The 12,492-nt window shown below is 49.0% G+C and overlaps 2 protein-coding genes across 5 annotated transcripts in view; both read right to left on the bottom strand.

The window, feature by feature from the left end:
• Window positions 1-553: 553 nt before the first annotated feature.
• Window positions 554-4,094, bottom strand: LOC146757731 (uncharacterized). The gene is made up of 4 exons (XM_085520007.1): window positions 4,009-4,094; window positions 2,159-2,260; window positions 2,009-2,072; window positions 554-1,856 (listed from the first exon to the last, which is right to left on the bottom strand). The coding sequence occupies exon 4, from the start codon at window positions 1,634-1,636 to the stop codon at window positions 1,118-1,120; it is 519 nt and encodes a 172-aa protein (XP_085376133.1). The 5' UTR covers window positions 1,637-1,856; window positions 2,009-2,072; window positions 2,159-2,260; window positions 4,009-4,094; the 3' UTR covers window positions 554-1,117.
• Window positions 4,095-8,134: 4,040 nt separating this feature from the next.
• LOC107322843 (E3 ubiquitin-protein ligase Itchy) overlaps window positions 8,135-12,492 on the bottom strand; it is a 57,477-nt gene continuing 53,119 nt past the window's right edge. For 3 of the 4 annotated variants that reach the window (XM_085519943.1, XM_015881347.3, XM_085519944.1), the window contains 2 exons: window positions 12,169-12,241; window positions 8,135-11,504 (listed from right to left, as the gene is read on the bottom strand). In XM_085519943.1, the coding sequence (XP_085376069.1) occupies window positions 11,405-11,504; window positions 12,169-12,241 (173 nt within the window). In that variant the 3' untranslated portion in view covers window positions 8,135-11,404. The remainder of the gene's footprint in view (window positions 11,505-12,168; window positions 12,242-12,492) is intronic. The other variant, XR_014935880.1, reaches the window with a different exon arrangement.

The following is a 12,492-nucleotide window of genomic DNA, read 5'->3' as shown; positions in this document are numbered from 1 at the left end:
TCAGAAAGGCCTCACGAAAGCAAGCTTTGAGACAACAAAAGAAAACCAGTTTGTCTTTCACACTGCCCATCGCACGCTTGAAGCCATTGGAGCTGAAGCAGCACAGCGCAGCGCAGGGCCCTCCCAGCTCATGGCTCAGCTCTGGGCCCGAGGCGCGTTCACCTGCAGCCCTCCCTCTGCCCTGTCCTCCTCCATGCGTGCAGCTGGGCTTCCCGGGGCAAACAGCAACACACGGTGCATCAGAAGGCTGAAAGAGCCAGCCGGGAAGACAGACAAGCCCAAGGGGCTGAGCGCAGGGACACCCTTCTTCCTCCCACGCTGCTTCGTCTCCCTTGCTTTCCTCTCAGCCCTCACAGAGCAAGGGGATGCTCACAGTCTGTCGCTAGCAGTTCCAGGTGGGCTGAAAGGCCACAGGTACGGAACACCAACAGGGAAACAGGGGAAAAGCAGCTGCGTTTCCAGGCAGGGACCTGAAGCCGACCGCATCATCGCCCTGCAATGGCCAGCCCAAGCCAGACACGTCTTGAGCAGCTACTGAAAGAGGCAGCACCAGTTTTAAAAAGTTTGGTTTGCTTTTATTTGAAACGAACAGATGCAAAATGCAACCAAAATACATTTCAACACAAAATTAAGTAGGTAGGATACAAACAATGACTAAAGACATGCTATAAGGCCAGCTAATAATCAATACGTTGAAACAGGGATCGAGCTGAAGGACCCTGAAGGAATGCAGCATCTCCAGCTCTTGCCATACATCAAGTCCTGCACGGGTGAAGCCCTCTATGCTTCTAACGCAGCACGAGCCCTTCCCTTCCAGATTCCTTCCTTCCTCTCCATTGTCCACGAAAGGGAAAGCACTGCAGTACCTGAAATCTGGACCATACTGACCGTTGCCATTGGTGCCACCTCCTGGGAAGCATTGCAGGTTGTTCTGCTGTCCTTTGTGGCTTTTTGCTCAAGCCCTCATCGTTGCTTTCTGCTTTTCTTCTCGGCTTTCTTCCTCAGCTGAGTAGCGTTTGCCTTGCCTCGGCTTTCTTCACTCTCTCCCAAGTCTCAGTCCCCAAACTCTCCGAGTCCTACAAGAATCAATTCAGAAACGCTCAGGGAACCTTCTCAGCTAACAACTGGTTGACAGCTCGCTTTGGGAGCTCAAGTCTCCCTCCTGGGCACGTTGGGCTGCCAGAACTGGGAACCGCCTTCCTGACAGTTGGGCACACAAGAAACTCCACCTCTGTCTCGTTCCCCAAATCCCACGCAAACCAGAGCCTAAAGCCCTTTCCTGCAAGGCGGTCCCTGCACGGGCGGGTGGACCCTCTGCCCGGCATCTCATAGGGAGAAGCAGTAGCTGCAGGATAAGACGAGCTGGCACCTCCAGGCTGCTGGCAACAGCTACAGACGGTTCCCTCCCAGCCGGTTGCCCGTGCCTTTCTCTCAGCCCGTGAGAGCACCACTTACTGCCTCTGGGGATTTGGAAACTGGCAGCATGATGGCATGCACAGAGAAGCTGCAAAACCGCTCCGTAGAAGAGTCCGTGGCACAGCACGTTCCCCATTAGCTTGGGCTCAGGGATCTCAGGTGGACAGAAATGCCGTTCAGCAGCCATAGTGCAGACAGCCTGCTGCTCTACTGCTCTCATGGAGGCAGCTTGCTGCAAGAGGGAAAAAAAAGGCACTATTTCACTCACGCATGCTGCCAGCACAGGCTGACTTAGAGAGCTGCTCGCAAGATATCCCTGGGCTACGAACCCAAGAACAAGGAAGGACACAAAAGTCACATCTGCATTGTCTGTTACCGCATGCCAAGGAAGAGTCCTCACACTCGAGCACTGCCCCACTTGCAGCTGAGGGGAGGAGGAGCTGGAAAGGACAGGTGGACAGAAAAGAAGGGAAAAGCTGAAGAGGCGAGAATCAACTTCTCCCCAAGGCAGATCACACCTTTGTGGCCACTCTTTTAGGAATGCTCACCATTCCTAATCCTAGCGTTAGCAAGATGAAAATTCACCACCTACCTTTTCACGCTCCTCGCGTACGCACTGAGGGCCGTGCCGTGGCTGTGCTGCACAACACCAGCGACTGAAAGAAAGCACGCAGAGAGCGGATCTGTTGCAGACAGTGCCAGGAGCTGTGCTTGAGCAACGCTTACGGTAAGGCACGCCTACCTTGCAATGGCCACACTTTGGGAGCTCTGGGACACAGCCACGTGTTGCTCTCCTGAGTCCCAGCTCCATTTCTCAGCCACTCACGCTCTGCTCCTCCATGTTCTGCAAAGGAAAAGTCCCAAGAGGGAAATTCAGTTCATCGCAGATGTCATCAAACTGTCAGGGCAGTCGCACTCATTGCTCGGGGTGAGCAACCAGCTGCATGCTTACCCAAGGAGCAGCGGTTACTTTTACTTGAGTGTAACAGCCAATGCCTGACTGCAAGTACGAACACTAACCTATGCCTAACTCTAAAATAACAACAGAAACCTATACCTAACTCTAAAATAACAACAAAAACCTATACCTAACTCTAAAATAACAACAAAAACCTATACCTAACCCTAAAGAACAAACAGGAACCTATGCCTAACTCTAAAAAACGAACAGGAACCTATCCCTAACACTAAAACTAAACTGAACACTAACACTAACCTAACACTACCATCAAAACAAAGAACATAACAAACACCTAACCTAACAGGGGGAAGATGGAACTGGGGGCCCACAGAACCAGAGGAGCAACAAGGTGGAGGAGCAGAAGATGTTAAATAATGCCACCCAGCTCATGCTGGGGGCAGGGGCCGCGCAGCAGGAAAGGAGCCGAGTGCCTGGACCAGCGATGGTGAAGCTGTGACCATGCCAACGCGGGGCCTGGCACGGTGGTGTGGTGCCAGGCCAGCTATGCCGCGGGCGGATCCACGTCCATGGGCTCCTCTGGAGGGGGATCCACCTCCATCGGTTCCTCCGGAGGGGGATCCACCTCCATAGGCTCCACATGGGTGGTGGTCACAGGGCTGGTCCAGGCATGATGGATAATGGCTCTCTTACCCCTCCTCTGCCTGATGGTCATGGCGGGCCCCCTCCTCCTTCTGACTCCTAGGGCCCCCAGCTCCATCCTCCCACCAGAAACTTCAACCCTCGCCCTCTTTGCAGCAGGCATGGCTGTTAACTGCCACAACTGTCAGAGGCATGCGGCAACGGTGACCATGGTGACATGGAGAGGGTTCTAAAATGGCGGCCGCACTGCTGGCACTGGAGTTCCACATAGGATGAGGAGGGGGCTGGAGGGCAGGGCATGGTACGGGAGCTACAAGGTGCTCCCTGTGCCCAGCGGGCAGCCCTTCTCTCTGGCCAGCAAGAGGGCACAGACGAGCCGGCCCCAAGTAAAGGGCCCTCGGCCTCCTTCACCCTCCTTCACCCTCCTTCACCCTCCTTCACCCTCCCCCTTCTTCCACAAGGGAATCTTTTTGGGCTGCCATACTGTTGTGGTTTTGTATTTTTTTCTATTGGTATTTCACATCATAACATCATCTGGAGATCATAGATTGATCAGTCAATCATATTGATCTAGATAAGTCCGTGACACAGACGCAGCACGCAGCAGCTCCTGATGGGGCTCCTGAGCTGAGCACCAACAACGGCAGGCTCCAAAGGGGACCTGACTACGCCTGCCTCCTGGGACACACAAGCTCTGCTTTCCATAGTCGTACCCAGCGCCTCTCCTTGTGCGGCACCTCGGCGGATTCAACCCTTACCTACAATTAAGACCTCTGACTGAACTGGGATTCCAGTCACTCTGATTACATCCCAATTCCACACACAGTGCTGGAACACACACTGACTTGAAGAAGCAAACTCTATAATCCAGAGATTGGTTATAAATGGTATGTTTATTCCACCATTTTGCAGCAGTGGTTTCAATTGGAATAGCTCCACCAAAAACCTGCACCCTGACTTGTAAAATGGTTACACAGATATAGGTACACCTCATACATAGTCAATGATGTAAGGAAGGACACTGGACACACCTTCGTTGGCTCCACAGCCGCAGTCCAACACGGCGCCCAGGCCCGTCGATCCATTCCTTTGCTTGCTGCCAGTTCCCACAGGGAGTCCTCATTCAGACACCTGAAACAACAACGCACACAAACACATCAGGCAAACAACAGACACGCACACAAACACAAAACGCCCTCCTCGGATCCCGCCACTCACCCTTCCTTTGCCAACTTCTCTCGCTCACCTTCAGGGCAGTGCCAGCCCCTTCAACCCGATCACAGAATCACAGAATGACCCGGGTTGGAAGGGACCTCAAGGATCATGTAGTTCCAACCCCCTGCCCGGCAGGGCCACCAAACATACACCTTTACTAGATCAGGTTGCCCAGGGCCCCGTCCAACCTGGCCTTGAACACCTCCAAGGACGGGGCATCCACAACCTCCCTGGGCATCCTGTTCCAGGGCCTAACCACTCTCCTAGTGAAGAACTTCCCCCTAACATCCAACCTAAATCTTCCCTCTTTTAACTTAAAACCATTTCCCCGTGTCCTGCTATTATCAGCCGTTTCCAAGAGTTTACTCCCCTCCTGGCTGTAGGTTCCCTTCAGGTACTGAAAGGCTGCAATGAGGTCACCCCGCAGGCTTCTCTTCTCCAGGCTGAACAAGCCCAGCTCCCTCAGCCTGTCCTCATAGGGGAGGTGCTCCAGCCCCCTGATCATCTTCCTGTCCCTCCTCTGGACCCTTTCCAAAATCTCCATATCTTTTTTGTACTGAGGGCTCCACACCTGGACACGGTACAACAGATGGGGCCTCACAAGAGCCGAGTAGAGAGCGACAATCACCTCCCTATCCCTGCTGACCACCCCTCTCCTGATGGAGCCCAGGATCCCATTTGCTTTCCGAGCTGCCAGAGCGCACTGCTGGCTCATGTTGAGTCTCTCGTCCATCAGGACCCCCAGGTCCTTCTCTGCCGAGCTGCTCTCAAGGACTACTCCTCCCAGCCTATACAGGTGCCTGGGGTTCTTCCAGTCCAAGTGCAAAACCTTGCACTTTGCTGTGTTGAACCTCATTAGGTTCACCCAAGCCCAGTTTTCCAGCCTGTCGAGGTCCCCCTGAATGGCATCCCTTCCTTCCACCGTATCAACTGCACCACTCAGCTTCATGTCGTCAGCAAACTTGCTGAGGGTGCACTCCATTCCCTCATCGATGTCATTAATAAAGATGTTCAAGAGCACCGGTTCCAAGACAGACCCTTGGAGGAACCCGATGCAAACCGGCTGCCTACAGTTCAGCCTTCAAAGGACGAGCAAAGCGCGAGCCACGGCTCGGCACCCGGCACAGCGCCCGCCGCGCTTCCCTGCGGGCAGCATCCCAAGGCCGCACCGACAGCTCGATGCTCGCACGACCTTCCCCGGGACGAAGCCGCCCCCCGGCCCCCGCCGCACTCGGTGGCACCGCACGCATCGCCTCTGGGTGCCGGCAGCGCCGCGAGCTCCTCCCCCGACAGCCCCTCCGTGCCCCCGCACCGAGGCCCGACCCCGTTCGCAGCACAGAGCCCGCTCCTCCCGGCCCCGCTTTCCTTCCTTCCCCTTCCCTTCCTGCAATGAAACACAGTTCCCTCTGGCCCACCCAGATGGAAGGTAGTGCTGCCACAGCCACGCGGCTGGAAGGGCTCAGTCAGTCCATGCCCAGCACACAGAGCTCCCTGTACCTGGCGTCCTCACCCCTGAGCCCAGCAGTGGATATTTCTCCTTAAGCCCTTTGTGCTGAAATCAAATAACCATCCCTTCCTTCTCCTGCTGCCTCCAGTTGTCACCTCTGTGGGATGGAACAAGGTTTAGGGTGGACTTTGAGCTCTGTGTGTCCTGGGGACCCAATGGCGGGGTGGGCTCCTGGGACGTCTCATTTTGTGTCTTTCCTCTTGCTTTCCTTCCTTTCCCTTCCCCTTTCCTTCCTCTCCTCATACGTCCTGTGCTCCAGACCCCTCACCAGTTTCGTTACCGTTCTCTGGACACGTTCCAGGGCCTCAATGTCTTTCTTGCAGTGAGGGGCCCAAAATTGAACACAGCACTCGAGGTGCAGCCTCACCAGAGCTGAGAACAGAGGGATGATCACCTCTCTGCTCCTGCTAGTAACACTGTTTTTGATGCAAGCCAGGATGCCGTTGGCCTTCTTGGCCACCCGGGCACACTGTCGGCTCATGTTCAGCCGAGCATCAATCAGTACCCCCAGGTCCTTTTCCTCCACACAATCCTCCTCCCACTCAGCCCCAAGTCTATAGCACTGCCTGGGGTTGTTGTGGCCAAAGTGCAGGTCCTGGCATTTGGTCTTGTTGAACCTCATCCCATTGGCTTCAGCCCAGCTCTCCAGCCTGTCCAGATCCCTCTGCAGGGTCTCTCTACCCTCAGGCAGATCGACACTCCCTGCCAATTTGGTGTCATCTGAGAACTTACTGAGGGCGCACTCAATGCCCTCATCCAACTCATCAATAAAGATGTTGAAGAGGACAGGCCTAAGCACCGACCCCTGGGGAACACCACTCATGACTGGTCTCCAACTGGATTTAACTCCATTTACCACCACTCTCTGGGCCCGGCTCTCCAGCCAGCTCCTTACCCAGCCAAGAGTGCACACGTCCAAACCACGGGCTGCCAGCTACTGCATGACAATACTGTGGGAGACAGTGTCAAAGGCTTTGCTGAAGTCTAAGTAGACCACATCAACAGCCTTTCCCTCATCCAGCAGACGGGTCACTAGATCATAGAAGGAAATCAGGTTGGTCAAACAGGACCTGCCCTTCATGAACCCGTGTTGGCTAGGCCTGATCCCCCGGCCATTCTGCACATGCCGCATGATCTCCCTCAAGACAATGTGCTCCATTCCCTTCCCTGGCACCGAGGTCAGGCTAACAGGCCTGTAGTTCCCTGGATCCTCCTTACAACCTTTCTTGTAATGGGAGTCACGTTGGAAAGCCTCCAGTCTTCTGGGACCTCAACAGTCAACAAGGAGTGCTGATAGATGATGGAAAGCGGCTTGGCTGTCACCTCCGCCAGTTCCTTCAGCACCCTCAGGTGGATCTCATCCGGCCCCGTGGACTTGTGGCAGTCCAGTTGGAGCAGTAGGTCTCTGACTGTTTCTTCCAGAATCACAGGGAGGTTAACGCACTCCCCAGCTGAGACTACCAGGTCAGAGAGAGGAGTACCCTGAGGATAACTTGTCTGACCTTTATAGACAGACGTAAAGAAGGCATTCAGAACCTCTGCCTTTTCCTTATCCTCAATGGTCACATTCCCAGCCTCATCCAGCAAAGAGTGGATATTCTCCTTTGTCCTCCTCTTACTATTAATGTATTTATAAGAGTTTCTTATTCCTTTTCACCCCAGCGGCCAGGTTAAATTCAAGCTGGGCTTTTGCCTTTCTGATTTCACCTCTCCACATCCTAACAACTTCCTTGTATTCATTCTCAGTTGCCCATCCCTCCTTCCACAGGTGGTAGATTCTCTTTTTTTCCCTGAGCCTCAAGAATAGCTCCCTATTCATCCATGCTGGTCTTCTTCCCTGACAGGTCATTTTGCAGCTCAGGGGGACTGCCTGCTCCTGTGCCCTTAAGACTTCATTCCTGAAGAGCAATCAGCTCTCTTGGACCCCTTTACTCGCTAAGACTGAATGCCAGGGGACTCCCCCTACGAGTCTCTTGAATAATTCAAAGATGCCCACAGAAGATCACTTACCCAGGCAATAAACAGCTGTGTTTCACCGCTTTGTGTTCTTGAAAGACTCTGCTCTGTTTTGCCCTTTCCTAACCCTGCGGTGATATATCAGCAGTGCCCAGCTGGCTTTGCTGCACAGCCTTATCACCCGAGAGTCTGAAGACTTGGGGGAAAAGCTCAGCAGCTGCACAGCTGCCGAGGTTCCATGCCATGCCCCGGCCTGCACACAGCCCGGCTCTCCCTGCTCTGCTCTCCCAGTGTTTCCCGCAGCCCCTGTGCTGTGACCAACACGAGCGGGGCTTGGGCCCAATGCCCGCTCACATCCCCAGCAGGCAGAAATAGCACACGACAGAATCCCAGACTACCTGCAACCCCCAGCAGCAGTTCAATCCTTCATTTCTACACTCATGCTTCGCAACACCAAGCCAATAACAACAGGACAAGCATTTCTTTAAGTCATTTTATAAAAGTATTCGACTTACGGAGATATTGTTACAGTTACCTGAGTATTGGAAATTACAATACAAGGAAATTTCGACAATGAATTTCAGTACAGTATTTTACCATCCAGTGCTGCTGATCCCAGTTCATGTCCTTGTTCAATAGAGCATATATACACAAACAGCGATGCTGGAAGAAAATGAAGAAGACACCACAAGAATCAGGGGCTGGAGATACCAACAGAACCGAGAGCTGAATTCACAGACTGAGTGCAGCATGTCAGAATGATGCAAACAAGACAATTTTAACAGGCTTTGCGTTTTCAGTGTTTTTTTTTTTTTTTCTTTTTCTGGAACAGAAATGCATTAAAATATCAGCTTCTGATGCTTGATCAGATGAAGACATGGCGCATTTACTGTGCAGCTTCATATAGGAACACCTGAGCTACCTGGAGCAATAAGGCTTTGTTAATTCGTTCATCAGTAGCTCAGCATCTCATTCAGTTTTTCATGTCATTTTCATAAGGCAAAAATCAAAACAGAAGTTATTTTAATGCTTGAGAATTTGGATTAATTGGCAGCTACATACGAGTATGCATTTGTTATGCAGTATGAATTCACACAGACCAGGTTGCTCAAGCAGTGCTGGGAGCAGTAAAGTCATTCATCTCAGCTGGAAGTCCAGTATTACCTGGGGTAGCAGATGCTGTGTGGTTATCCACAGCATCCACAGGATGTTTCCACCACATCCCCATAAAGAACAGCAAAGTGCACCAATGGTTCATAAGAACAACGTTTTATTTCTACAGAACATGCTATAGAAAAACCAACACACTTGTTGGCTTACGAAGCAAAACGTTTAAGTAAACCTCACTTCAGACTTCAAGAACGTCGCCAATTGAACACACTGGCAGGTTTACTTTCCTGTTTGGCCAAATGCAGCATTTCACAGACTGCTTTTCCCAGCTGATTCTTTGTTTGCGGTACATTAAAGTAAGTTCTGGTGCTTGGGATATCCAGCCCCCTCTCCCCATCCTAATACAGCAGGAAAGACACAAACATGCCACTTAAATTAAAGAAAGAAAACATGGAGTAAGTGGAATCCGAGACTGCAAAAATATATACAAGCATTTACCTTTTTCCTGAACTAAACATTTCAACCATAAAAATATTCAACAGCCGTACCCTATAGAACTAGGGCTAAGGCTATTTCAATTAGAACTGCTTTGTGTTTTAAAAATATAGGGCTGAAAGCCTTTTGGGTGATATTTATACATCCACGACGTGTCTAGGTTCCCTACGTGAATCATAAATCATTATGCAGAACACAAACTAGTTTTCTTAGCTTAATCTTGCATTATCCTGTTTAATTTAATCTCTCCTGTAAATATGTTAGATAACTAGATTTCACTGTCAGAATTAACATAAACAGAATATTCATAAGGCTTTTTTCTTCTCCTTGTGAGCTGTAGACAGTAAAATACCCATCCGATGTTATGAAATTGGCAGGTCTTCCTCCTAGTAAATCTTTGAAGCAAGGATAGCTTTCACCGCCAGTGAGAAGGTAAAAGGATAATCCCTGTTCATGGGAAACTCTGTCCCACTGCTCTCCATAGGATACACGTGACAAAAAGAGGCATTTACTCCAAGGCCTTCTCATTCTTCCTTCCAATGAGCGTGCATCACTTTGACTTGATAAACTCTTAAAGTCGGTTAAAAGTGTAACGTCTTGGTTCTTAATAGGCCGGAATCAGACTCTCCCTCTTGTAGTTTAGATGGAAGGAAGGAAATTCTCAAGACTGGAGGTTCGGTTTTAGTTTCCCGTTGCCCTGTTTCAGCTCCAGCATACAGAAGCCTCTTCCAAACAGCTGCCGTCCCAGGGCTCTGAGCTACGGTTATGCTTTAACTTGTGCTACGTGCTACTTCAAGTGTCACATTTCTGACTATGGCTAACAGCTCGACTCACAGAAGTTGACTTTCTTACCTGCAGAGAAGGAAAGAGCTGACCATACCTGAAAAGTGCATTCAGTCTAAAGGAGCAATAAAACCTCACTGTAAACCAGAAGAGAACTGAATATTAGATTCTAAAAGAAAGCAAAAGATGTTATCCATCCAGTAAGAACTTAGTACAAAAGTTACTAGCTATGGAAGCAGCTTAGGCTGACCTCACATAGAAACCTTCCCCAAATCCTGTTCTAATCTTTATAGAATTATTTTCTGATGCTCTCAAATGTCGAAAGTCTGGAATCCGTGTAAAAACTTTCAAGTCCTCCGAGTCTTAGCTAATATTGCATTATCAGTTCATCACCAAAAATGATAAGTATCATCATTTTCAAAATCCAGTTATTTTGTACCTCTTCCTGAGAAACCAAAGAAGTCTTCAGAGAAAACTGACTGCAACGTGGAAGAATAACACTGAGTATAACGTCCATTAACACTTCCGACAGGAAACATCAGTCTGCAAACAGGAATCTCAATTGAATCAGTGCAATGTGGTCTTGTCTTTTGCAAAACAAGTGAAGAACCACAGTGTTATCATAGTTTGAAAAGCTAGATGTGTTACACAGAAAAAGATCAGAACTCCTCAGAGGGCACAAGCAAATCTCCAGCAACTTTGGGCAGACGGTTATTTTGCTGAAATTAGCAAGACTGTGAGGAAAACAAAGCAAAGCTACGCCCTGGATTTGTGCCACAGTTTGACATCCCCTTAACAGCAGTCTGAGTCCCACTAGCATGTGAGCAGACTCCAGGCAAGGAAAAACAGTCCAGCCACACTTGAGTCAGAAGAATAGCTTAAGCGATGAATTTGCTCACAGTAGGCAGAGGACGGTTACAAGTTGGCTCTAATAACACTGCTGTCAAGAGGTTATGACGTTGCTGCAGCATTGCAGCTACTAATGAACTTCCCAGTACATCAGTAGCAAAATATGCTACTAAAAAGGAAAGACAAAACTATTGTAAAAAATCTGTCAGTTGTTAAGGACACATTCTAAGTAATGAAAGGTAAAACAAAGCAGAGCCCAAAGCTGTATTAAATCTCTACTTGGGTCAGAATTCCTTTGTCACCATATCTGATTGCTCTTTTGATTTCTGAAAGTGCTCGGTAGAAATCCAGAGTTTACGTGGATAAAACCTCAGGATAACATCCATTTACTTACACGCTACTACTGTTAAATAATCCAAGTCAAGTCTACTTTACAAGGAAGTGTGCAACAAGCAGAAGAAGTGAAGAAGAACATCACGTTGAGTTCACATTCTTCAAGGTGCAAATCGCAGCTATTCCTGCCCAAAACCTTCTGTTTCTTCAATTGCAAATAACAGCTTTTCCTTCAACTGCTCATAATTCTTATAGGGTGGAAGGTCCAAGCGATTGAAACTGAAAACAAAGAGAAACCTTAAGTACTGAACAGCAGTTTAAACCACCAAAAAATCCATTAAGAATACAGGCATATAAACTGTCCTGTTCAGAGGGATAACTGGATTTGTACCCTCTAAAACAGTTGTATCTTTACGTGCATTTATCTATGAAAGTGAGACTTAAAGCACAACAAGTACCTGAGCAACAATAACTTTCCAGAACTGGCAACGTATTTAGTAACAAGTCTCACTTTATCTCTCTTCTGTATCTGAAAGTTAAAATCTGAACATCTTCACAAAGCACCAGCATAACTGAGAAACTGAGCAGAAGCGACATTTTCTCCAGCAAAGAGGGAGCATGAGTGTGGCTACTTATTTTCATTGCCAAGATCGGGTGTGGTGATAATGAAAGGTCAATCCCAAACTCTTTAGAAAAAAGTACTGTTTATTACTTTATGTTTTTAGTGGTGTGCAAATCCATGGCATTTACAATGGAATCAGCTCCACAACAAAACTGCTTTTCAGAAGTTAACTCTTACTCAGCAGAGCTTACTGCCATAACCCAGTGTTTTGCTTTCATACAATCTCAGTCACTTCCATATAACACCATCTTACTAAAATCTCAAAGTACATTGCTATCCGTAATAACAGAACCATAGCAGAGTTTGATCCTTCGTACTTACCAGGTGTGACTTCTAGGTAACCAGTTTTCCTTCCCAACTTTCTCAATGCAAAATTTTTGGGGTCCATTGCTCCCTGTACAAAAACCAAACAAACAATTCTTAGGTCTAACTGCCCGTGTATACCAGTAGGTAATACGTAACAACAAAGCGTGAAAGGCTTGAAGAGAAAACAAGATTATAACTACTTGCAGAGCACAAAGACATCTGTCTCTCACTACATCCCTCTGAAGAATTCCATGTAGTGAAATGCATAAATATGAAGCGGTTTTCAAAGAAACTCAACCACTGAATCACATCATTGGATTGGTACTGGAAGGAATCTCT

This window comes from Coturnix japonica, chromosome 19, assembly GCF_054131305.1.
Source record: "Coturnix japonica strain WE chromosome 19, WE-NBRP24, whole genome shotgun sequence".
NCBI lineage: Eukaryota > Metazoa > Chordata > Aves > Galliformes > Phasianidae > Coturnix > Coturnix japonica.
The sequence above is the reverse complement of the archived record's forward strand: the minus strand, read 5'-3'. Positions and strand labels throughout refer to the sequence as shown.

Excerpts from the sequence above, each read along its gene's own strand:
- LOC146757731 (XM_085520007.1), bottom strand. The coding sequence starts at position 1,636 with ATGAGAGCAGTAGAGCAGCAGGCTGTCTGCACTATGGCTGCTGAACGG.